General features: G+C 37.9%; 1 protein-coding gene across 3 annotated transcripts in view; it reads right to left on the minus strand.

The window, feature by feature from the left end:
• Positions 1–6,532: 6,532 nt before the first annotated feature.
• LOC127521415 (lisH domain-containing protein ARMC9) overlaps positions 6,533–21,426 on the minus strand; it is a 44,813-nt gene continuing 29,919 nt past the window's right edge. For all 3 annotated transcript variants that reach the window (XM_051910665.1, XM_051910664.1, XM_051910666.1), the window contains 4 exons: positions 18,622–18,758; positions 16,635–16,743; positions 15,318–15,499; positions 6,533–7,192 (listed from right to left, as the gene is read on the minus strand). In XM_051910665.1, coding sequence (XP_051766625.1) covers positions 7,170–7,192; positions 15,318–15,499; positions 16,635–16,743; positions 18,622–18,758 — 451 coding nt within the window. In that variant the 3' untranslated portion in view covers positions 6,533–7,169. The remainder of the gene's footprint in view (positions 7,193–15,317; positions 15,500–16,634; positions 16,744–18,621; positions 18,759–21,426) is intronic.

The raw sequence follows: 21,426 nt of genomic DNA on the forward strand, positions 1-21,426 counted from the left end.
GCCTCCCTGGTGGCACTGGGGGTGACTTCGTTCCCCTCTAGTGACTGGCCGGGGTTCCTTTCGGTTCTCTGGCCACATTCCCTTAAAGGGACCACTTTCTCTTCGGAAAAGTTGGTTCCAGATGCCTTTAGCGGCCTTGGTAGGCCTTCTGCGGAAGGCCTTCTTGAGGCTCAGCTTGGGCTGTTGGCCAAAGGGAATGCTGTCACTGACAGCCTGGTGTAACCCGAGGGTGAGTTGCTAAGCGTTTCCTTCGAAACTGCTCAACGTTTGTCAGCCATATTATTTGGCATGCACTCTCCTCGAGCATGGCGGCGTGGGTATATCGTTCCCCATTGCGTGTTCAACGCAGAGTTGAAGTTCCCTTTCGAAAGGGAATGTCTCAGGTTATATATGTAACCATAGTTCCCTGAGAACCAGGGAACGAGACTCTGCGTTTCCTTGCCATGCTTTGGGTTGCCTGCCTGCAGAACAGTCCCTTAAGACGATAGATACTGACTGTTTCTCCAGGCGCGCCTTTATACTTCTGGGTCACGCCATATTACGTCATAGGCTGTCGCTGGCCAATAGGGATTGTTGGATAGTTGGCTTTCAGACACCGAGTCACGTGTGACGTTCCCCATTGCGTGTTCAACGCAGAGTCTCGTTCCCTGGTTCTCAGGGAACTATGGTTACATACGTAACCTGAGACGTTTTCACATTTATTGACTGACAGCTCTCCTGTCCCCATGTTGAGAGAAATAAAGTGCAGAGGTGTTGTGTGCGCTGCGTGAACATGATGGTTATTGTAATTCTAGACTAAATGTGAACATGCATTTACTCATCTCACTTGCACGAAAACATTTAATATTCCACAAAATTAATAAACGGTGACATACAAACTCTGAATTTTACGCTAACCTGTAACAATTTAATATATTAAATTACACAAATATACTTTATGTATTTAATCTCACTTTATTAACCAATGTCTTTGCTGCTGACCTTCAATGATCCATTTCAATCATACTAATAGGCAAAAATTACTTTAGATTAGATTTAGAAATAAGAGTGTTGAACTTCCTTCTCCTGTCTCCTATTCTTCTTTAATCCAGAATGGCAGCACATCTGAAAGGTTTATTTGAGCTGCGCCTTCTACTGAACAGGTGTAAATATGCATTTCCTTCAGCCTGAGGCTTATTTTTTTCACTTTTGGTGTGAAAGAGCCTGTACATTGGCCAAAAATAGAACCTTTTTTTGTTGTTATTAAAAAACAAACAAACAAGCAAGCCCAGCCCAGGTGAGAAAAAGTAACGCAAAGTAATGTAACGCATTACTTTTCATGAAAAGTAACTAAATAACGCAATTTTTTACTTTTTTAGAGAGTAACGCAATATTGTAATGCATTACTTTCCCCAACACTGTTCACACTGAAAACCAATGCTGCCATTCAGTCTTTTTGCCACTCAGTGGGCGTAACCGCAGTCACTCCGGCCGATGGTTATGTCACATGCATACCCTCTATTCATAAGCTGCCATTTCGCACCATATGTTTCTAAACCCTGGGTTAACGTCATTATTTGTGGTGTCAGTGCCACTGATTGGACAAATGCTGCATGCGATATTTTTACGTAAAGGCACTGGGCATTGTGAATACTCATATTATATATTGCCGACAGTACTATCAAGTGTAACCTGCACTTTGCGGACTATAAAGCTAAGAATGAAACGATTTCTTCTTCACTCCAATTATCAGGCTTTTTGTCACCATTTGACATTGTTTCGCATATAACGCTGACAGTACTGTTTATACAACCTGCTGTGTTTCCTTCACTGTCCAAAACACTTGAATATGAGGCACGCGTTGTCGGTTACTAAGCATCTAGTAATGATATTTTAACACCTCACTATACAAGTTTGGCACCACAATGCGGGGTTAACACTGCAAAAGCGAAGCTAACCCTGCTCTGGAGCAGAAGTGTGAAAAGTTCCTTTACCCGGGGTTAAAAATGGGGTTTAGAACCATGATAACCTGGTATTGAGTGCAGGGTGAAAAGCCCTAGTGTGATTCCATTCTTAGTATAACACTTTTTTTGAAAGATAAACTGTCATTAATAAATGTTTTACATAAATGTTCTGAACTAAAGGTTGAAGGATTCAGCTGCTTCGTTTTTCAAGCTTTCATCTGTATGGTTGTCACAATGCCAAGGCCTGCAGGAAATCTGCAAATGTAAGGTACAACACAGCTGAGGATTCAGATGTTTGGTACTCCATCATGCCGAGCTCAGCTTGAGTCATAAAAACATGTCCAGAGAGCTTGTCCCCTGTGGACAAGTCTAACCTCACCAGGAATTCTGTTCCAAAGAGCACAGCGTTCCGTAAGCAGGACAGTTTCCGCTAAAAGGACACTGCCATACTTTAACTGCCATACTTTTGACATCTCCTGATCTAGTAACTCTGCAGTCTTTCTTTGGGATCTGCTAAGACAAGCCCAGTTTCATCCGTCATTAACAAATAACTTGCTCTTTGATGGTTTCCTTTGGACTTCCTCATTCCCAAGAGGCCGCAGATCAGATTGGACAATAGAATCTCTAGGGCACACTCGTCTGCCAAGAGCTGGTGGCAAAGGAGGTGTTGCTTTAGGGGACAGAAACATAGGGACTTATGGACCAAATATGGTCCACTTTCAGGTCAAAGGTGGGGTGGGGTGGGGGGGGGTGCAGGAAAAATCCCACTGAAGCACAGGATGCACATGGACAGACCATGTCAACTAGAATACAGCAGGAAATGGGGGGAGAACGAAAGGAAGAAAAGATTGTGGGATGCAGCTGAAGTTAGATTAAATAATTCCTGTTTTTCAGTGCTGTTTTTGTGTCCCATTTTTGTAGCGCACCATGCAGGAAGCTGGAGAAACAGTGCTGTCGTCAGAACTGAGTTTACGTGTTGATAGTTAGATAGCAAAGCACTGCCAAATAAAACACATTAGTCACTTTAGTTAATGGTTGCCAACCCATGTCAAAAAAAGAGCCCATACTAAAGTCTCTAGATGTGGTTCAGTAAGTCAAACAGATTTTTGCATGTTTTACCATGAGTTTTACACGCACTCACATTTTCTTCATTGTCATTGTAGACCTTTGATGCTATACACAAACGAGCCAGTTATTATTAGAACCTTCATCTCTTCTAGAGAAGTGTGCTTAACATACCTTTTATTCAAATCAGGTACTTTTGTAACTCACACTTCATAGCAAGAGAAATTTGAGGAAAACAGGTAACTCAATATGTAGAATAAGAGAACAAAAGGCAGAGAGAGGATTAATGAACCCAAAATAGAAGCATAGTGCTGTTGTGCTTTATGATTTGTGCATATGTTTAGACCAACTGGTGAAAGACTTGACACACCGTAGGACTTCTCATCTTCTGCCAGTTTTGATCAAAATGAAAACACACACAACAACAAGAAAACTGTCTGGTAGGAACATTTCACACAACATTATGAATATAAAATAAGCCTTTTGCCTTAAATATCTTTAAAATATATAAAATGCACAGTCAAAAGTCTTTTTCAAACCTACAATATATGTAAGTAGAGGTAGTACTGGGTTGGATCCCCTTTTGCCTTAATTCTACATGGCATAGATTCAACAGGGTGCTGGAAACATTCCTCAGAGATTTTGGTCAATATTGACATGATAGTTTCACACAGTTGCTGCAAATTTGTCGGCTGCACATCCATGATGCAAATCTCCTGCTCCACCACATCCCAAAGCTGCTCTATTGGATTGAGATCTGGTGACTGTGGAGGCCATTTGAGTACAGGGAACTCATTGTCATGTTCAAGAAACCAGTTTGGGATGATTTGAGCTTTGTGACATGGTGTGTTATCGTGCTAGAAATAGCCATCAGAAGATGGTACACTGTGGTCAGAAACAGGACAGGGTCAGCAACAATTCTCAGGTAGGCTGTGGCATATAAACAATGCTCAATTGGTACTAAGGGGCCCGAAGTGTACCTAGAAAATATCCCTCACACCATTACACCACCAGTAGCCTGAACCACTGATACAAGGCCAAATTCTGACCCTACTATCTGAATGTCGCAGCAGAAATCGAGACTCAACAGGCCAGGCAACATTTTTTCAATCTTATATTGTCCAGTTTTGGTGAACTGTAGCCTCAGTTTCCTGTTCTTAGCTGACAGGAGTGGCACCCAGTGTGTCTTCTGCTGCTGTAACCCTTCTGCTTCATGGTTGGATGTGTTGTGCGTTCAGAGATGCTCTTCTGCAGAGTGCGGTTGTAACGAGTTGATATTTGAGCTGCTGTTGCCTTTCTATTAGCTAGAACCAGTCTGGCCATTCTCTTCTAGTCTCTGGCATCAACAAGGCATTTTCTCTCAAAGAACTGCCGCTCACTGGATATTTTCTCTTTTTTGGAACATTCTCTGTAAACCCTAGAGATGGTAATGTGTGAAAATCCCAGTAGATCAGCAGTTTCTGAAATACTCAGACCAGCCCGTCTGGCACCAACAACCATGCCACGTTCAAAGTCACTTAAAGGGATAGTTCACCCAAAAATGAAAATTATCCCATGATTTACTCACCCTCAAGCCACCCTAGGTGTATATGACTATCTTCTTTCAGATGAAAACAATCTGAGATATATTTAAAAATATCCTTAGTCCTCCAAGGTTTATAATGGTTGTGAATGAGGGGCCGCGTTTTGAAGACAAAAATAATGCATCCATCCATAAAAAAAAAAAAAAAAAAAAAGTAATCCATATGACTTGTAGGAGGAGGTTAATAAAGGCCTTCTGAAGCGAAGCGATGCGTTTTTGTGAGAAAAATATCCATATTTACAACTTTATAAATTCAAATAACTAGCTTCCGGCAGACGACCATATGCAGAATGCGCAAGTCGACTTGCACCAAATGAGTAATCTTCTGACGCGATGTACGACACAGGATGTAGGAGTATTGTAAGCTTAGACGCCTCTCACGGTTCAAACAAATAGGGCTGTTCAACAAATTTAAGCTCCTCTTTTCTTATATCGAAATCCTCAGACATTTCTCTTTAAAAATGATCATTTTAGACTTATAATCCATGACCGGTGATCTCTTTTGCTTTATCCTCTATGCCTCCGCGTTCGTCATTACGTTGTGCGTCAGGTCAAAGGATACTCTTCCGCCGCAAATCGCCAGAAGCTAGTTATTTGAATTTATAAAGTTAAAAACACATTGCTTCACTTCATAAGACCTTTATTAACCCCCTGGAGTCATATGGATTACTTTAACCCCCCCCCCATTCACAACCATTATAAACCTTGGAGGACTAAGGATATTTTTAAATATATCTTTGATTGTGTTCGTCTGAAAGAAGATAGTCATATACACCTATCGGATGGCTTGATGGTGAGTAAATCATGGGATAATTTTCATTTTTGGGTGAACTATCCCTTTAAATCACCTTTCTTCCTCGTCTGATGTTCAGTTTGAACTTCAGCAGATCATATTGACAATGGCTGTATCCAAAAACCTAGGCAGCTGACTTGTTGCCTCACTGCCCTATCAGGCAATGACTTGTAAGGCAGCGTTTCTGCATGAAGGCACCTCACAAAACTGATTTCGAACAGACTTCTGAGGCGGCTTAACGGTTTAATGATCTACCGCAAAATAGCGCGAGCTTTGGTGAAAACTAAACAAATATTTAATTACTACAGTAGTAATTTTTCACTAGAAATGACATCAAAAGTGGAAAATGTTGGTAAAAAACGTACATTTACACACAAACTGACCAGCAAGCGCAACTTTCGGACGCCATCTTTATTTTTCTAGCTCAACTGTCACAGAATGTAAAGCACAGGATTGTGGGATATCAAACACAGCGAAGGATACATCTATGCTGCCTTCAAAAATGATCAGATGAAGGTATCTCAGGAGACAGTAAGTGAAGCTAACATTGGAAATGTGTCACCCTGAACACCCTGAAATGTGTCCTCCGAAGGCAGCATTTTCCAGTTTTTGGACGCAGCCTCTGTCTGCATGCCTAAATGCATTGAGTTGCTTCCATGGGATTGGCTGATTAGATATTTGTGTTAACGAGCAGCTGAACAGGTGTACCTAATAAAGTGGCCAGTGAGTGTGCACACACACACACACACACACACACACACACACACACAGTAAAATCCCCAGAGTTAAAACAACTCTACTCAGAGTACGTATGGTCTCTCTCTAAATAGTGTTAAAACAACACTGAAACAGAGTTAAAGTTAATGAGATAATTAAGCAATTAATTAATGATTGCGCATTAGTGATGAACACCTGTTGTTAACAAGAATCTCTGAAGAAAAGAGAAACACAAGAACTACAACTTACTTCAGTCACAGCCTTATTAATTGCTTAATTATCTCATTAACTTTAACTCTGCTTCAGTGTTACTTTAACACTATTTAGAGAGGGACCATATGTACTCCGAATAGAGTTGATTTAACTCTGGGGATTTTACTGTGCGCGCACACACACACACACACACTTTATGTAATATGAGACAACAGGACATTTTTATATAAAAGTTATTATATTTAATGTGCAAAAATATTCACAATTAATAGCTTCAAAATATTTTAACACACAAAGCAAAATTTAAAATAGCCAAATACAGACCCAAACATCAATCTAGTAGTTCAAAGTTACCGGTGTTAGTTTCCTCCATCAAGTCTATTTTATACAGCACAATCATGCAAAACAAACTACAAGTGAATATGATGTTTTATGACTCTCCAGGCTAGCTGAAACAGGGTGACATACAAAGCTGCAATAACAATAAAACGGCATCAAGTCACATGTGCGATACAGAGAAAACAATTAACAATGACTGAAAACACCTTCATTCTTCTATGTTTTGGAATACATCTGCTTCCTCTGAGTGAGGGTGGTCGAGGTTCAAGAGTAACAAAGCCGGAGTCGAGCACCAGGCGTTTGAAGGGTTGTGGGATAATGAAAGTACTTGTTTTGATGATTGCTGAAGTGTGTTGTGTTACATGTGCACTCTGTGGCAGGGGCTGAAAGGCCCTCAGGAGCCACAATCCTCAGCTTTGTTTCACAGGCCCACAGCCTGATAAGAAAATTGGATGCTGTTACAGGAAGCTGGATGCTCCTCTGGTGATAGGCTTCTGCTGCTGAAAGCTTCCCCTTTTCACTTTCTATTTGACTGGCTGCCTGGAAGGTGAAAAGGTGGTGTGGAATATAATAAACGTGTGTCTTCTTTAGAACTGGTTTAGTCACTTTAATTTGTGGATAATGCATTAATTTGTAATTTGTTATCCCTTTAAATCATATTATTTCAGATAATAATAGAGTAAGAATATAGAATAGAATAAGAATAAGAACATAATTAGTCAGACACTACTGTAAAAGATGATTAAATTTCTGGATAAACCCCTAGACAGGCCTAAGAAGAGATAAATCATCATCATATTTCAGACAGTTCAAATGCCAGATACATAATACGATTCTTTCATTCTATGGCACATGCACAACAGCATAGTATCAGGTGTATCGAGTATCATAGTACAACATGCATAAGGAATATCAAAAAGTAAAAATAACAAATAAGAAATTACATTTTCCATAAAGAAAAAATGTTTTATTAAGTATTTTTTAAATTGTGAAAATATTTAACCAAAAAGTCTCATTCTTTTCAATTTATTTAAATCATTATAAATTCATCAAGTACTAAAATAATGTATACATTTTTAATTTAAATAATATACCACTGTTTTAATATGTCATTTTGATTATATATATATATTAATTGATTTAGATTGTTGTTTGTCAAATGTTAACTTGGTGTGATTCAATAAAAAAAAAGTACTACAAATGTCACAAATATCATGCATTTTGACCCTTACATAAACATAGGTAGTAACAAATTTGATGAAACAATGAAAGCTTGAAGCACTACTTTATTACACTAGATACTTCAACACCATTCCACCCCCTCCCCAAGTTAAACTATTTTGAAGTTTATTTTATTGTCTATTGATTTTTTTTTTTTTTTTTTTTGTCTGCTACATCAATGCAATGTCTTTGAATTATTTTTATCTGGGGGCTTTTCTTAATAAATATTGATACATGTGACTTATTGCAATTAATTCATTGGCATTTCATGTAATTAATTTGATATAAAAAAAGCCCTTAAAAACCCAGGTTTTGTGAGCTTCACCCTTAACCCACTGATCTCAAATTGGCTAATGGTGTATTCTTAGTTCAATAGCCACATTTCCTGTGGTCTTAACTGATCAGATTGTGGTCAGAACAGACACACGGATTACATTTTCCTATTTGCAATATTATGATCAGTGAGGAGATAAGATGGAGCACTTAAACATAATGTGGAGCTTTGACCATGTGTGCATTATAGAGGATAACTGATTTTCCAGTAATGCAACAGGCAGGAAGGAGTTGCCACCAAATACAATATGGGCAAGTCTAATTTCATTTCATTTCTGAAAGACAGACCTCACAGTGGAATGGATATAAAATGTTTGATATGGCCTGATTAAAAAAAAAAAAAAAGAAGAAGAAAGAAAGTATGTATTAGAAACAGTTGGAAAGAAATAGTGAAAGGACAGGAATAGAATGAAAGAAGAGAAAAACTAAGAAAATATATGAAGTAAACGTGATCAAATAAAATAATGAATTAATGTAAATCCTGGTTTCATTGTCTGATCACAATAGTGTCCGTAACTGGTAAGTTTTACAGTGCCTTTGTTACACGTTACATGTACTTAGTCTAGTAATAACAGTAAATTATGCATAATTGCATGCAACTAACCATAAACCAAACTCTATTCCTCATTGTACAGTAAGTACATGTTGTTAATTAATGTTACTCAGTAATTAAATGTACAGTATAGTTACACTTAAACAAGGACAATTTAAAATAAAGTGTAACCCTGAAACTTTATACAGAAATAATACATACATTTACAGTAATAGAGTAAATGATGACACTGTAATGTCAAGACAGAATGACTTTTTTATTAAGTTAATTCAGTAGTAACTTGCACGTAACCTAAAGCTATGCGTAACTGGTTCATTCAACAAAAACAACTCAGAACACCTTAGCAACCACACAACAATGCCCTGGCAACTACCCACAACAATTTAGCGACCAGCTAATAACCTTGTAAACATCTAGCAATAGAGAACACCTTAGCAACACCCTAGCAACCACCCATAACACCATATCAATCCTTACCCAGACAGGGTTTTTCCTGGGTCAAAAATGGTCTTCGGTGGTGGCTGTCAGACATGGTCATCCACACAAACAGTAAAAAGTACCCCACGTGATCTGCAAGCCCAATACTGACAATAAACTACCTGCCACCCTCACTGTAATCCTTTCTTGCCTTCTTTGCAAAAACAAAATCTGATTTCATAGCTTTGTAAGAGAAGATGCACATGACATGCAAGAAAAAAAATTAAATTGTGCGCACGATTTACTAATTTGTTCCCTCAATTTACTAAAACGTGCGCACGATTTACTATTTCGTTCCCTTGATTTGCTAAATCGTGCACACGATTTACTATTTCATTCCCTCGATTTTTTAAATCATGCGCATGATTTATAAATCGAGGGAACGAAACAGTAAATCGTGCGCATGATTTAGCCTACTATTTTTTTCCTGCATGTCATGTCCGGGGCTCCGTAAGATGCTTCTTTGCTAGACCTGAAAATTATTTTGGTATATATAATAATAATAATAATAATAATAATAATTAATAATCAGTATTAAAAAGTAGCATTAAAAAGTTAATTTAACTAATAATCTAATTTTCTACCATATACAATTGAATGCACCTAGCTTTGTTCTGGTTTCACCTCACTCCAGTCTAAACTAACTGATTTTATAGGTAGGCCTAATTTACTACACATTGTCATAGAAATAACCTGAAAATACTGTGGATAATTAAGGCTAAATCTTACTAACCACTCTTGGGGTAAGCACACTTACGTTCACGTTCTCATTTCAGAGTTGTTCTGAGTAAATGATTTGTTATACTTACACCGATTCAGACAGTGACGTCTCGTGGGTTCAGTGTTGTACAGATCAGTTGTTTTCACGATTCATTAAAATGAATCTGTTCAAATGAATCGGATATTAGCGGACGTGTGTGAATCGCGGCTGTTATTAGGACATCGCAAACGATTTGTCAACACGGAAAACACTTCATCACTGGATAGGATTTTTTTTTTGTTTATCAAAATTGTGGTTTATGTCAGCTGCATGTGCGGATGAGGCGACGTTCTTTTTAGCGCTATTCACACCCAGCGGATATTCAGGAAAAAAATTCTCCGAATGCACCACGTAAAACATGGATTCGGCCTTCCGAACTTGTAGTGTCGTGCCCGTTTATTTAGATTACGTGCAAGCAAATTCAGCGCTTAGTTTGAAGACCGAGAGAGTTCGTGCGCACAAGGGAGGAGCTCTTTGCTCGTTCTCTCCGTCAGTTAACATGCGCCCTATCACAAGCGCAGCAGTCATCAGCATCACTAATAAACAACTCTCAATAGAGTACCTCAGGGATGACGTGTTTTTTAGGCCAACCCAGAAGTTAGCGGCGCACGGGTTCCCTCGATCGAAAGCCAATGCATTTTTCCCATAGACTTTTGGAAAATCGCAAAAAAAAGCTCTGTGTTTAACAAAGGGTTATGACACTTACACGTTTTGTCTATCAAGATAATTTTTACAAGTTAACACAGCATTTATACATTTTGAAGCCTAAATAAAGTCGTCAGATATAAAAAGCTAACAGTAGGCTATAAACGGACTACAGCACATCATGGTCGCGGAACAACGTCACCACCACCAAGATTCCTCAAACTTTATTTAGAAAACAACTTTATTTAAAAACATGTTCGCTGATTATGATCTGCACTGTGTATGAATACTTATCCACTTTTTCATGAGAAATGCTGTCCAAATGTCCTGTTTGTCATGATGACGTCTAAAGTCCCCACCAAAGGAAGTAGTTCCTTTTAGCAATTTGTTAGCAACCGCCGTTTTTAAGACACAATAACGGTTAAAAAAAAAAAAAAATAATAAATCACAAGCGGGTTATAACTGGTGTGTTTTATGTCATAGATCAGGGGGTTTGTTAACCACAGACCTTATTTCAGGCGATTTAGCAAAAACCCATTCAAAAAACCCATTGACTTCGGGGCGATGGAACCGGAAGTCCTAAAATGCTAACTGTTTTTGTAGGTTTTGCCTACAAAAACATGTCATCCCTGAGGTACTCTCATCAAATAAGGCTTTGGCGGGACAAAAATTCGTTTTGGCGACCGCCAAAAAATTTTCAATGTAGGAAAAACCCTGCCAGAATGCTGTAGCAAACACATTAGCAATCACTCAAAACACTGTATCAACAACCCAGTGCACCCAAGTAACTGCCCAGAAGACCCTAACAACCAGCTAACAACACCTTAACCAGAACACCCTATCAATTACCAAGAACACCATAACAATCACCCAGAACACCCTAGCAACAACCCAGAATACCTTGACAACTGTCAGGAACACCTTATCAATCACCCAGAATGCCATAACAACTGGAACACCCTAGCAACCACCCAGAACACTCTTTTACTAATCCTGAATGTCCTAGCAACAACCCAGAACACCATAGCTGTATCTGAAATCGCGTACTGTTGAGTAGGTACTATATTTGAATTTAAATTTACTTCATGACCGCTGAAAAAGTATGTTCTATATATTATGAATGTGTGTAGTATGAATGAATTCAGACGTACTACATTCGCCATGTTATTACTGTCACATGACCTACCAGCTGTAGTTACGTCCCTTCAACTCCATTCACAAATCCTCTCCTGTTGCCTCATGGGATAGTAAAGTGTCCATCGTATGCACACTTCAGAATCTCACCGGAAGTAGTAAGTCATCTGGATACTTTTCGCCTACTGTTTTTCGAATACTATGAATTCGGACATACTACTCTGTTCGCATGCTGTTTTTCGCCTAGTATATAGTAGAGAAGTATTCGATTTCAGATGCAGCTCATATCAATCACACATAACACCCTAACAAAAGACCTAAAAACATTCCAGTATACCTTAGCAACCACCCAAAACATTACAGCAACAACTAAACACCATAGAAACCACCCAAAAACTGTAGCAACAGCACAAAACACCTTAGCAACCACCAAAAAACATTGTAACAACAACCTAGCAACAACCCAGAACAATCAAGTAACTGACCAGAACACCCTAAACAAACCAACTCTTTTACTAATCCTGAATGTCCTAGCAACAACCCAGAACACCTAAGCAACCACACAGGACACACTATCATTCACACAAAACGGCCAAACAAAACACCTAAAACATTCCAGAACACCTTAGCAACCACCCAAATCACTGTAACAACAACCTAGCAACAACCCAGAACAATCACGTAACCTGAACACCCTTAAAAAAAAACACCTAATAACCCAGAACACCCTATCAACCACCTAGAACACTATTAATCACACAGAATGCCCTAAAAACCACCTACCAACAACCCAAACACCAAGCAACCACCTAGAACACTCTATCAATCACCCAGAATTCCATAGAAACCACCAACCAACAACCCAAACACCTAGCAACCACATGGAACAACACATAGAAACCACACAGAACACTCTACCAATCACCCAGAATTCCATAGAAATCACCTACCAACAGCCCAAACACCTAGCAACCACACGGAACACTCCGTCAATCACCCAGAATGCCCTAGAAACCACTTACCAACAACCCAAACACCTAGCAACCACACAGAACACTCTATCAGTCACCCAGAATTCCAAACCACCTACCAACAACCCAAACACTTAGCAACCCCAGAACACTCAATCACCCAGAATGCCCTAGAAACCACCTACCAACAACCCAAACACCTAGCATCCACCCAGAACACTTTATCAATCACCCAGAATTCCATAAAAACCACCTACCAACAACCCAAACATCAAGCAATCACCCAGAACACTCTATCAATCACCCAGAATTCCAAACCACCTACCAACAACCCAAACACCTAGCAACCCCCAGAACACTCTATCAATCATCTGGAATGATCTAGCAACCACATAGCCCTGGCCAAGAAGGCTTTGAGATTTAGTACATTTACTTCAGGAGGAAGACACATTTATGTTCCTCAATTGCAAGTCACTTTAGATAAAAGTGTAAATGTATTTATGTCCAAATGGTAATTTACACAGAATGGAATCCAAACCCAAATCTGATCAGAATTAAATGATTACTTGTTAATAACTTGTTAAACCAAGAACTCTTCACTTTCATCAGCTAATTAAAATAAACGTTAATGCACACATAAAGATGCCTTTGTCAGTCTCCAAGACACACTATCCTTTGACGTCATAAAACACTCAGCTGTTCTGCAGCTGTTGTTCATACTGCTTGACATCTGTTCCAATAAAAACAAGAACAAAGACTGAATGAGAGAGTAAACAAATAAAAACACGTTAAAGTGTTCCCTTTTCTCAAGTTCAATATCTCCATGTTTACATTTCATAGTAATATAATCTTCATTAACTTCACTTCAAATCTGCATTTCACTCTATTATTTACTGTTCATAATTTGACCTTAATTCATTTAATTCACTTCATGTAAAAAACTGAGCTTAAACGGTTAACAACTTCCGTAACCTAAGCTGAAATCAAACACTCTGGGAAAACCGGTCATCCTAAATTACAAGATTTCCATTAAACTTGTTCCTTTCATTGTTTAAATGTGATTTCTATGGGGATCAAGTACAAGTACATGGAGAAACATGTTTTATAAAGAACAGAATGAGAAACAAACAGTACCTAACAAGAAAAAAAAAAAAGAAGAGGTTTGGCTATCAGACAAAGAGGCACTTTGAACTTCAAAGTGCATATTTTCTGTTTGTAAATTTTTAAATGAATTTTGTGTAAACATTGTGTACCACAAAATTGATAAAAAAAAATGTAATTACAAAACAAAATAATTAATTAGAATTAAAATGTTAAAAAAAAAGAAAAAAAAAAAAAAAGTATTTTATAAAATTAAATTAAATTAATGAAATATGTTACCACATTTAAAAAAAAAAATGTTTAGCTTGTTTTAAAGGGTTAGTTCACCCAAAAATGAAAATAATGTCATTTATTACTCACCCTCATGTCGTCCCACACCCGTAAGGCCTTCATTCATCTTTGGAACACAAATTAAGATATTTTTGATTAAATCCGATGGCTCAGTGAGGCCTGCATTCACAGCAATGACATTTCCTATCTCAAGACACTCAAAACACGATTCAAAGCACTGATTCGATTCATAAAGCTCCGAAGCAGTGTTTTAAAATCGGCCCATCACTATATTGTTTAAAAGTTGTTATTTTGCTTTTTTGGTGCACAAAAAGTATTCTCGTCGCTTTATAATATTAAGGTAGAACTACTAAACTCACATGAACTGTTTTAAATATCTTTTTAGTACCTTTATGGATCTTGAGAGAGGAAATGTCATTGCTTTGAATGCAGGCCTCACTGAGCCATCGGATTTAATCAAAAATATCTTAATTTGTGTTCCGAAGATGAATGAAGGTCTTACGGGTGTGGAATGACATAAGGGTGAGTAATAAATGACATTATTTTTATTTTTGGGTGAACTAACCATTTAAGTATTAATAATTTATATATTGTTAAGGCCAGTTACTGGATTGCATGTACTTTGCATTTAGAAATACAGTTAATTAAGAATTAATAATAAAAAAAAGTAATTAAAAAGTTTGTGTAAAAACCTTTAAACTGATTAACGAATCATTTCTCAAATGTATTTTTTTTTTTCTAGTTAGTTCTCAAAAGTACTAAAGGAATCATTAATGCACCTAAGGAATTAAGGTAAACAGTTAACGCACCTGTTAAGGAATTACAGGAGTAATCTGAACCGGAACCGTTAACAACACTCTTTTGCCGTAGTAAAATCACTGTAAGGAATGGCCTGTCATTGGTGTATTTGCTATACATAAGAGCTTACAATGATGATACACAGCATATGGTAAACATGAGAGTAAAAGTATATAATAAGGGCGTGTGTACTTGTACTGCACACACACAAAATGTCAAGCACCCATCAGATTTACATTAAAAGGGATTTGCAGGGATAGTTTTCAAACATGGGTGGGATTGGTGTCTGATCCCATAGATAAGATAAATACACACAAGTTTTGTTTGAGAGACCATTTTGAGAGTATCGGTTTTGATGGGAAAGTTGAGTGAATGACTTACTCTGTTGGCTGGGCCGCCCACTGGAGCCCCCTGCCGAACCGGGCCTGCTGCCGCTCTGCTGGGGCTCACTGTTGGAGAACTGGGGGGCCAGCGGGGGCAGACGAGACCTGCCAGCACTGCCTGCGTCACTATCAGGGGTGCGAGGAATCTTTGGCCGGCTTGCAAAGCCCACAGTCTGGCCACTAGAAAGAAGACAATGAAAGAGATACCATTAAGTTTACATTTACAATTTGCCTTTGTCCAGTGCTGCTCAGAGTGACTAGCAGACTCATTTGAATCCATTTGCATTTGCTTATCAATCAAATGTATCTAGTTGAGGGATTTTTACTGTAAAACAAGACAAAACTTCCTAACAAGAATAGTTTTTTTAAGAGATCTTTTCTTTTGTATAAGGAGGTTTCATTCAAAATACAGAAATAGCATTTTAGCTTAGCATAAAGCTAAACGTTCATGACAATTTAAACAAGTTAAACTATTTCCAGTAGTGAAAATTTGCTTCAACAACCCACTGAGTGTAACACCAACATTAACTGGTCATATGTGGATTCTTTTCATCTTTTCACAAAATCTATTATTTGTAGCTTTCTATACAATGCTAACGGCTAAAGCATTTTTCATATAAACACCAGAAAGATATAGTTCTAAAACTCTTTCTAAATATAAAAGAAGTCCTCATCAGAGTCCACATCACAACTATAACAGTAACACCACAGAGAAACAATATTGTTGGAATCGCTTTCAGAACTTTTTTTTTTTTTTTCCCCAGCTGATGAGTGATAAAAACATTGACAGCCAATCAGAATCCATCCTGCTTTCACAGCCTGAGCATTTAAAGTGGCAGAGGACAAAACTGCAGTGCATGCTTAGAATGCTGGATGTTGGATGTATAGCTTTTTACAAGAGAATGTGGTGCACGTGTGTTCAAAGGGTCATTACATACACAGGTCTCCAGAACCCAGGTTGGACAGGGATTTGGGAAGGAAGGTACCTGAATAAGCCCTTTGTTTAGCAGTTGTTGGATTCTCAAGACAAAATCTGTCCTGTGGCAATGCAGACTCAAGGTTCGATGCCTCACTCCCACCCCAAATTCCTTAGGTCTCTCTCTAGCTTGCTGCCTTCCAGAGCTGAGTTACAGCCTGTGACATGCTTGATAACACTGGATCCTGTGGACCTTTACATTTTAGATATGCCATGCCACAGTGAGCATGGAATGTCACACCCGGATCCTTAAACGTCTTGTTAATGTACAACTGTTGTGGAAGATCCCAAGATGGGTAATGTTTGTCTAATAATATGCTGAATGGGCAGCAAACTCACCTGTATGATTGGCCATTGGTGTTATTCTGGCCTGGCGGAGGCACACATCTTTCCGGGGACCCCGTGAGCCCTGATTCCACAGAGGAACGCCAGCATTCCGAATCGGTGGCTGTTTGGAGAAAGACTAGAAGATGTCACACACACACCTCACATGCGGCTGACATCATTAACACACACGCGCCACAGTGAAGGACTTGAGAGCTGTTCACTTTCACAAGGAAATGCAAAGTGGTCTAGGAGAGATGTGCTATATGGTTCCTGTTCGTAAGAAAATTGAATAGGAATAATTGCTAGCAGAGAAAGTCAGTGAGAAATGAATGAAACAGGTGTCCCATAATTTTGATGACACAATATAATTGCTACTAAGACAAATGCTAAAAAAGTGCCATGAGAGGAAACTAATTTTATAGAGATGGGGTTTTCATAGAAACAATGAGAAGCTGATTTTATGTATCTTTTTATATAACTGTTTGGTATTTTTGGTGTTTATAGCTGCAAAAACACTTTTAACATGGCTCATCCAATCAGATTATAGAACCAGAATCATATATTTTATGGTGCTTTCCACAAATAGGGTACAAATTGTCATTGGACGACTTTTTTAAAAGCAAGTAACAAATCCTATATATTGGCCACAATTGCAAAGTTCAAGCATTCAACCAAAGTTACCAAAGTTATAATGATCAAACTTTGGTAACAGGGATGAATGTTTGTTCGTCAACCCTGTTTTCAAAGTTCTTAAACATTCAACCCTGTTACAAAAGTTATTAAAATGATTACCAAAGTTATAAGTGACCAAACATTCAACCATTACCAAAGTAATGAAAACGATCAAACACTCGGTTTTCAGCCCTGTTTTCAAAATTATCAAAGATCAAATGCTCAGCCCTGTTACTAAAGTTATCAAAATTATCAATTGTCTTTAAATTATTTGAATTACAAATTTATCAACAACTACCAACTAATTCTTGGCTCAAAACTAGCTAGTGCAATTTATATTTTAATTAAGGCTAAATTGACATGATAATTAATGTTAAATCTGCTACTCTGTTACTAGTTTGAGCATTTGTACTATATATATATATATATATATATTATATATATTTTTTTTTTTACAAAATTATAATTTTCTTTTTTTAATGTTCTTCTTATTATGAATCATTTACTACTTATATATTATATATATATATATATAATTTTTTTTTTTTATTTATTTATTTATTTTTTAACAATTATAATCACCCAAATCAAGGACTTAAACTTTATTTATTTAGACTGTCCAAACAGGGAACAGGGTTAAAAAAAATTGCAAACCTGATAAAATAAAATAATAATAATAATAATAATAATAATAATAATAAACACCTCTTGAGGTGAACAAACAACATTTTTGACCTACAATAATAAACACCTCTTGAGGTGAACAAACAACATTTTCGACCTACAATAATAAACACCTCTTGAGGTGAACAAACAACATTTTCGACCTACATTTACACTCCTAAATATGTTTCAGAAGGAACCATTAAAAAATGACAGCACTTGCAGGAATGAAGCATGTCATATCTGGTTGTGCCTGATGTCGTGTTTAGATGATAGTGTTTTCAGACAAACCCTCGCCTGCAGCCACTGAAAGCCACATCAAAGTGATTCCATCAGGCTGTGCATTTGGAACGCAAGTGAGAGGTCCATGAAGGTGCAGTACAGGCTAAGGGCCTCGGAAATTAAATCATTTCAGAGAAACGTTGAATATTTATTATAGATGGAACTGTAATCTCATCCTTCTGAAAGGTTACAAAACAATAACATTTTTATTTTTTGGAGAATAAAGATTTTTTTTTTTATTCAGAGAATAGAGAAGATAAAAAGGACATTACAAAAAGCTCAACTTTTGAGGTGGATGAAAAAAGTAAATCAATGAGAAAAATGTAACACAAGACATGCTGGGATACATATGTAAATATTTGTCAGTCGACGGCACACGTACCCAGTGTTTGGTGGATGGATTCAGCAGTGCTGGGCCGACTGCCGGTGCGAGTAGGTGGGCGGGAACTAAAGCGAGAGTGGGCGGGGCTATCTTCACTTCTCAGTTGGGTAACGGGGTAGACTCCATCGCCACCAGATCTGAATAGGCAATGACACATACCCACATGTACAAATAATCATTAACATGTCCAACATGGCAGTTTGAGTAGATAAAATCTAGTTCCGACATTGTGAAGGTAAAAACTTGCGATTGCTAATGAGAGACAAGCGTGACACATGGCTCGTGAGCAGTGGAGCTTTTATTATGCCGCAGACGACCGCTTCCACTTCTTCCGGTCATGAGTATGTGGGGTAATGCAGCGCTGTTTTAACGTATTAGATACATTTGCGTGTTGAAAGTTGTAACAGTGCTACTCTGAGTTTTTCAGCTTCATTACTCCAGTCCTCAGTGTCACATGATCCTTCAGAAATCATTCTTAAACGATTAGTTCACTTTAAAATGAAAACTACCTCATGATTTACTCACCCTCAAGCCATCCTAGGTGTATATGACTTTCTTCTTTAAGACAAATACAATCGGAGTTATATTAATAATCACCCTGATGCTCCTAAGCTTTATAATGGCAGTGAAAGTTACGCTTGTTTCGTAAGTTGAACACTTAAGGTGTAGGATGTAGAGTAAGTGTTTTGAACTGCGAGAGGCGTTACATTTGAATATGGAAGGCGGTCTGGTGGAAGCTAGTTATTTTACTTTATAACGTGTTAAATATGAATATTTTTATTACACAAACACTTTGCTTCAGAAGGCCTTTATTAACCCCCCAGATCCGTGTGGAGTATTATGATGGATAGATGCACTTTTTTGAGCTTCAAACAGGTGGTTTCCGTGCACCGCCATTATAAATATTAGGAGCATCAGGGTGATTATTAATATAACTCAGTTTGTATTCGTCTGAAAGAAGAAAGTCATACACATAGGATGGCTTGAGGGTGAGTAAATCATGGGGTAATTTTCATTTTAAAGTGAACTAATCCTTTAACTTGATCTACTCCAAACGTCCTTTGGAGGTGGTAGTATATTATCTTAAAACACGCTCTGACAAATTCTTGCCCATTAAAGAGCATAAATACAATGCTGAGTTCTTTCATTCATACCATTTCAACACAGCAAGGTCAAAACATTGACAGTCACGCAACCAATTGTCCGTAGTTGTTCCAATCACTGATCCATATGATTCCATAGAAACAATGAGGATATATGCAACTGAGGATGGAGTCTTGTATATCCTGCTTGCACATTAACTTTATTTGACTTGAGGGCAGAACTATTGACTTCTTTTTACTGACGACAAAGCCAGAGGTGAATACAGACACACTTGCCCTTCTGCTTGTAAGCAAAGTCCCTTTGTTTGAGGTATCCTGTATTATCATCTCAAATTAACTATTAGACGCCTCTAATGATAACACTTTAATTTGTAAAAGAAAAAAAATGAATAAACAATTTGTGGTTACTGTATCAACAAGAAAGCGAACTAGTACACATACTTATTAAAGTAACACGACATTCACAGGAACCATATCTGTTTGCTTTTAAATATAACACATAATTTCAGAGTTTGTAAAATTTCTAAGATTTGTGACAGAGAGAGGGAAATTTCTGAATGATTCAAATGTTAATATGTGTAATGCTCCATTTTAAATGTCACATGAAAAAAAGATGACTTAAAGGGATAGTGAGAAGGGATAGTGAGAAAATTCTGTCATCATTTACGCAACCTCCAAACCAGTATGAATTTATTTGTTCTGCTGAACACGAATATATTTGGAAGAATGTCAGTAATCAAACAGATCTCGCCCCCCCCATTGACTACCATAGTAATAAAAATAAATACTATGGCAGTCAATGGGGGGTGAGATCTGTTTGGTTACTGAGCACATTTACATGCACACCAGTAAGCTGATAACTAAAAAATATCAGCTTATTAAAATAACCAGTTTTCCCCGTTTACATGCAAACCAGTTAACTGACAACGCAAGTAAACCGCGTTTACATGACTTTATTAATAAATTGGTTTATTTCCCTGTAGTGAAGTAAAAAATAATCATTTGCGTTTCTGACTTTCATATGTTATGTCAGTTTTGATGTTAAATAAAGCTTGCAACATGTCAACGAGAAACTTACGGCTCATATATTATTCTCTCATGCAGTTACAGAAGCAGCGTTTTTACTGAACCACTTCTACTTCTGCACGAGAGATGAGAACACATTTTTACAATTTTCTGGGTCTTGAAAGAGTCTGAATTTGCGATAGATTTCCTTATTCCTTTCCTGCAAAACACTCGCTCTGTCTGGATGCGTTTAAATTTGCACTAAGGATGTGTTTCTGTCACGTATCACACATGCGCACTTCAATAAGCCGACAGAAAGCAGGTTAATGCGTATACATGCCGCGCGAAATCGGGGTAAGAGCCAAAAAACGTCTCGGTTATGTATATAACCTTAGTTCCCTGAATAGGGAACGAGACGCTGCGTAGTCGCTATGGGAACGCCTCTGCGTGATGTCGTCACGAAGCACGTATGAAATCTGTCCAATCAGGAGACGGAACGTCATAGGCGGGTGACGTCACTGACCAGGAACTATAAAGCCAGCCCGAAAACACTCTCATTCAGCTTCTGAAATACTGAAGCAAGTCGCTTACGGGCATGACGGGAGTATGGCAAGGCAACGCAGCGTCTCGTTCCCTATTCAGGGAACTAAGGTTATATACATAACCGAGACGTTCCCTTTCAAGGGAACTCGCGCTG

This window comes from Ctenopharyngodon idella, chromosome 10 (assembly GCF_019924925.1).
Source record: "Ctenopharyngodon idella isolate HZGC_01 chromosome 10, HZGC01, whole genome shotgun sequence".
Lineage (NCBI taxonomy): Eukaryota > Metazoa > Chordata > Actinopteri > Cypriniformes > Xenocyprididae > Ctenopharyngodon > Ctenopharyngodon idella.